General features: G+C 55.0%; 1 protein-coding gene across 3 annotated transcripts in view; it reads right to left on the bottom strand.

Moving 5' to 3' along the window:
* Positions 1-1285: 1285 nt before the first annotated feature.
* Positions 1286-6000, bottom strand: part of PFKFB4 (6-phosphofructo-2-kinase/fructose-2,6-biphosphatase 4) — a 42077-nt gene continuing 37362 nt past the window's right edge. For all 3 annotated transcript variants that reach the window (XM_068558033.1, XM_068558031.1, XM_068558032.1), the window contains exons 13-14: positions 5839-5903; positions 1286-4026 (exon numbers count right to left, since the gene is read on the bottom strand). In XM_068558033.1, the coding sequence (XP_068414134.1) occupies positions 3967-4026; positions 5839-5903 (125 nt within the window). In that variant the 3' untranslated portion in view covers positions 1286-3966. The remainder of the gene's footprint in view (positions 4027-5838; positions 5904-6000) is intronic.

Below are 6000 nucleotides of genomic sequence, written 5' to 3'. Positions count from 1 at the left end.
TGGCAGATACCACTTCTGGTCTACCCCATTTTCCACTTTTAATAGAACAGTTTTTGTTTAAACAACAATGTGTCCAGTCCCAGGGGATGAATAATGATTGGTCTAAACCAAACATGGCAACTCGCCTTTACAGGTGATAATTATATTTTATTAATATATAATATACAATCATAGTATAAATATAATTCAAATGTTGCTGAAACCTATGTCTTTGTAACAATATTTCATTCTATCCAAATATCCTCTGATCCTACCTGATGGCCACTGTTTCCCAGCAACCCAAAATGCTACAAAATTCTTCAACCTAACCATATATAATCGCTCTTTCTAGGTTGTGGTAGAACAGTGAACCTGAAGAAAAATTCTGATAGTGTTATATTTCATTCCTTCTGTTGTTGCTTTGCTGTTAAAATCTTCAAAACCTTCAGAAAGTGCAAGGAAGCCTCTACGGAGGTCAGGTATCCACTCCAGGAACTCTGTGCCCGGAGACAGGGTGGGGACCATTCAGCGGTCCCCCAACCTCACCTACCTGGAAGACAGTCATAGCTGATATCCCTCTGAGCCTGGGGATGAAGCCCAGGGGTTCCTGTCATCCACTGTGACACAGCCGCCCTCTGCCCTGACACACTAGGAAAGGCAAATGCCCAGCATTGTTATGTCCATGGAGGAAGACCCCTGCAACACCCCAGCCCCAGGGCAGAAGGTGTAGAAAATCCAACAAGATTCTGAGGCATGGGGAGGAGGAGGGATAAATTAGAAGCTTGGGATTTACATATACATACTACTATACATAAAATAGATGACAAGGACCTACTGTATAGCACAGGGAACTCTACTCAATATTCTGTGATCACCTATATGGGAAAAGAATCTGAAAAAGAATGAATACATGTATACGTATAACTGAATCACTATGCTGTACACCTGAAACTAACCCAACATTGTAAATCAACTATACTCCAATAGGACACGGGTTCGAGCCCTGGTCCGGAAAGATCCCACATGCCACAGAGCAACTAAGCCCGTGCACCACAACTACTGAGCCTGTGCTCTAGAGCCCGCAAGCCACAACTACTGAGCCCACATGCCACAACTACTGAAGCCCGCGTGCCTAGAGCCCGTGCTCCGCACCAAGAGAAGCCACGGCAATGAGAAGCCCACGCACCGCAAGGAAGAGTAGCCCCCGCTCGCCACAACTAGAGAAAGCCTGCACGTAGCAACAAAGACCCAACGCAGCCAAAATTAAATAAATAAATTTATTTAAAAAAACAACAACTATACTTCAATAAAATTTTTTTTTAAATGCAAAAGGAAAAAAAAAATTCTGAGGCATAGGAAAGGGTGCCCCTTGTCATCATCTTCCCCACGCCAGAAGTGACAAAGAACACCAGAGAATCAGCCAGCACGCTCCACCCACAGCCTTGTGCAGGCCCTCCATCCTCGACCCAGCCTCTGGTTCCCCTCTCCAGGGATGCCAGTATTTGGGACCCACATTTCCAGGGACCCTACGTCTGTTTCTGTCTCAGTGGTGAGGGCCCAGCAACCTAGGTCAGCCCAGAGAAAACCCGGGCCCTGCCCAGGGCTCACTCCAGGGCAAGACGGTTTCCGCTCCAGGGATGGGTAGTCATGGGGGTGGGAGGTGGACCAAGGATCCCATACAGACCTGTTGGGAGGGAGCACAGCACAGGGGTTTGCAGAGCCGCTGGAAAGAACTTCACCAGTGGCGAGCTGGCCACATGACACAACCTTAGATTGTTTTTTTTTTTTTTTTTAATTTATTTATTTAATTTATGTATTATTTTTGGCTGTGTTGGATCTTCGTTGCTGTGCGCAGGCTTTCTCTAGTTGCAGCAAGCGGGGCTTCTCTTGTTGCGGAGCATAGGGTCTAAGCGTGCAGGCTTCAGTAGTTGTGGCACGCGTGCTCAGTAGTTGTGGCGCACAGGCTTAGCTGCTGCGAGGCATGTGGGATCTTCCCGGACCAGGGCTCGAACCCGTGTGCCCTGCATTGGCAGGCGGATTCTTAACCACTGCGCCACCAGGGAAGCCCGATTGTTCTTTTTTTAAAAAGTATTTATTGCAAAGAATGTTGGACACAGTGTGATGTGTGGCTGAGATTCAACAACATCCATTCCAGGGTGAGCAGGAAACATGTCTGCAACAGGAGCACATCAACCGTCCTGGCTACAACCGGGCAGCCAGCCAGGTGGACGGCTGCCCAGGCAGAGCCGGCCTAGGGTGAGCCCTGCTGGGATCCCAGACTTCCCTCTGCCCCATCCCAGTCCTTGTGACACGTCTCCAGTAGCTCCTGGCTGCCCTCTGGACAGAGAGAAAGGGCCTCGCTGGTCTCACCTCAGCCAGCCTGAGGTCTTGGAGAGGTGGTGACATCTAGATGTACATGCCGCTGACCAAAGGGACCTGCTATGGCCAACAACTGAGCATGACCAAAAGTCACCAATACTCTGGCGGACATGGAAGCAAAGGCTGCAGTCCCCACATCCCAAAGGCAGTGGTGTGGTCCTCTGGCCCTGGGTCTAAGGGGCCTGGGGCTCTGACAGGAGATAAGTCCAGAAGGAGGGCCCTGCCACGGCTCTGTCCTGGACATCTCTCCACCCATGTCTGTCCATAGCTGCTGTGGCACTCGAGGCCGAGAGACCATCAGCCTGGGCCAGGGACACAGGTTCCTGGGGCCTGACTTCACCAAGGACCACCACCTGTGGACAGCAGCGCATCCAACTACAAATCCACACACTTCCTCACCCAGCCTCACAACTTGCTGGCCAGCCTGTTCTCCCAGCTACAAAATGGGAGCCGGAACCCGCGGCCCAGCCCAACTCCCTGGGCCCAAAAGAACTCAGGGGCGTGACAGGTGGCAGGCTTCCCGAGGTCGTTTTCATCAGGCTCCTGTGTACAAGAATCAGAAGCTGGGAAAATCCTGCCCTGGCCGGGGGCTGCCTCCAGCTCTGGGCTTTCCTGTGCTTAGTCCCGCGGGTAGAGGTCAACAAACGCCAGGACGGGCTTTGCAGGACCATGAAAGCTTTTCCGAATCCTTCACAGCAAATGCAGGTCCCTGCCACCAGTGTACACTCTTGTGTGGACACAGGCAGCAGTGGGCAAGGTAGCCCAGTGGCATGGCTGGGAGAGGAAGATGAGAGGGCAGCCTCTCCCTCGAGCACTGGGAAGGGCGACTCATACAACTGTCCCGTCTTCACATCTTTCTTTACGTGTTGCACCATGAGAGCAGTTGGAGCGGGGTGGCCTTGGCTACCAGCTCCCACGAGTATTCCAGTGTAGGCATAATTGGGAACGGGTAATTGCAAACACCCCGATGCCTGCATGTTTCTGTGCATTCCCATGTGCTGAAGTGAACACACTGCTTTCCTGAGCGTCCACAAATGCAGACGCACGGACCCAAGGGTCTGGCCAGTGGAGGTGGCTGCCTTGGCGGAAGCTCTTCAGTTCCTGGCGAGGCAGGATGGGGAGGGCTCTTTCCCGCTTACTGAGGCAGCAGCAGCTCATGAACACCTTACCTCTGGCTCAGGAAGTGGCCAAAGAGAGGGCAGCAGAGCCCTGGCAGGGGTCCCCAGGTCTACCCAGGCAGCTCGGCCTCAGTGGGTGGAAACATCACAGCAAGTGCTTTCCGTTTCACATTTTTGGGTTTCACACTTCGCAAAGCCCACCCGGCCGGTGAGAGAGAACAGAAGGATCAGGGGCTGGGAAACCTCTCACCAGCCCGGTGCAGACGCAGTCAGGCCAAGTGGTTTTTAGCAGCAGGTTGGGCACCGCATACAACCCTGTCGCTGTCAACAAGGAAACAGGTGGGCTGGGGCAGGGATTCTGGGTGCCACCAGCCATGCATGGCTTTGAGGGTGTTCCTGTGTGATGACTGTCACACAGAGCAGAGGGCCTGGAATGACCTCGTCCACAGGCATCAACACCTGCCCGCAGGTTGCAGTGGACGACACACGGTCACTGGTGAGCAGGGACCGTGACAAGGGCTTCCTCCGGAGGTCGAGAGATGTCTACATTCTGCACAAAATTAAACACACAGAACACTGACCCTCTGCCAAGGACAGACAGTCACCACTATCTGCTTTGCTCATCGCTATGGCCGCTGGACTCACATTCTCACCCCGAGGAGCCCCGGCCACAGGACTTACACCCCGACCTTTCCTAAGAGCCGGGGTCAAGAGCCTCTTGACACGTGGTGGGTGACAAACACCAGAACAAAGGTGGGGGATGAAGGACACCTCCAGTTCCTGCTTGCTCCTCGCAGGCAGGTCAGGCATTACCCAGAGTGAGGCCATCCCCGCCTCCTGCCGCAGGTCTGGGTCAGGTGGGGAGAAACAGCTGGCTGGGAAGGGGACCAGCTCCTGAGGGTGCCCTCCTCCAGGCTATGTCGGTGTGTCGGTGGACAGGTGTCAGATATGGCCCCAGCAGCCTGTGGACATCTCCTGTTCTACAGCCTGGTCTGTCCCCTGAGAGCTGGGGCACAGGGCCCCCTGCACCTCCTGAACAGCCCCCCTCCCCTGCCTCAGCTGCAGAGCCCAGTTCTGTCCACAGCCGGCTGAGTTCAGGGCATCTCAGGCCTAAGGGATGGGGGTCAGAGACTTCCCTCAACTCTGTAAGACTACGTGATCCTATGTGATCCCTGATCTTGGTGGCCCAACGGAGCAGGTCACCAATGACCTGGGCCACAGCCCAGATCTGCAGGGAGGGAAACATGGCCCCTTTGGCCACACTCCTGAGTTCACAGGGCTGGCCACTGGAATTGTAGGGGCAGGTGCAATTCTCACTGGGGGCAGGCTTCCCAAGGGCCCCTTTCTCACCACAACCTGCCCCCAAGGATGGGCCAGGACCTGGAGATCCTGCCCACCTTAAAAGGAACCATCCCAGAACCTGTGGCCAACAGAAGTTTGCCTCTCAGAAGCGCCTACCCAGAGGCAGGCAGGGTGCCTGCCAACTACCCCATGGCCATGTTGACTCCTGCAAATGGACCGGGGCACCAGCCCCTGATGCTTGCTGGGTCCAGGGGCCTCTTTCACCATCACCCTGTCAGTGCTGGGGGCCCAACGCCTTCTGGGCTTTCCTCAGCACGAGGGGCCTGTTGGGACATCTTCCCCTGAGACCTGTGTGTGCCAGACTGGGCCTGCATCGGACTCTCAGAGCAAACAGGGAAGAGGTTTACACAATGACTGGTTCTGGTGAGAGGAAGCAGCCTTAGGAAGTAGGAGGACACGTCCACACACCTCAGCCTGCGGGGCCCAAGGCCTGCACCCTGGGCAGGGACCCAAGGCCCAGCACGTCCCATTGTGGGTGGCAGCAGGCATGACTAAGGCCCCAGGAGCCTTCCTGGTGCAACAGACTCTGGGAGTGGGGCCCAGAGGGGGCGGTCCTGCTCTTGGCCTCAGTGGGAGAGGAAACCAACATGGCAGAAGGATCCCACACGGGCATGAAGTGCTTCTGAGCAACACTTCAAGGAGCTTCTATCTTTAACGCTGGGGGAACACAGAACAGAGACGTGTCCTTCCGCAGGAAGGTCTCTACGCAGCACCGAGACACCCTCAGCCTCTGCACGGCCCTTTCCGCAACAAAGCAGGACATTTTTCACTTTTACTTTTTAAAGGTGCTCAAGTTGGACAGGTGCTCATGAGGCCTGGGCTGGTGGGACATGGAAGCGCCTGCCCCCTGTAGGCCTCTAGCCTCTGTTCTGGCCACAGCGTCACCCTGACAGAGAACTCAAGCTCACTCAGTAGATGCCCCAGCTGGGCCTGGCCCTGGGTTGCTGTGTCTGGACCCCCAGGAACGTGCCCACCACCCCAGCAGTGACCCGGCTGCTACCTGAGGCCTGTCCCGGTGCGTGTTCACGGCCGCCACATTCAGGAATATGGACTCCACTTTACAACCTGCCAAAGGGAAGATGCAAATCCATTCCCCCTCCTGAAAGGCAGCTGAGCCACAGGGGTAGAAGCTTCTCCCGGGAGGAGGCCTCAGCCTCACTCC

The sequence above is a fragment of the Eschrichtius robustus genome, chromosome 12 (assembly GCF_028021215.1).
Source record: "Eschrichtius robustus isolate mEscRob2 chromosome 12, mEscRob2.pri, whole genome shotgun sequence".
NCBI lineage: Eukaryota > Metazoa > Chordata > Mammalia > Artiodactyla > Eschrichtiidae > Eschrichtius > Eschrichtius robustus.
The sequence above is the reverse complement of the archived record's forward strand: the minus strand, read 5'-3'. Positions and strand labels throughout refer to the sequence as shown.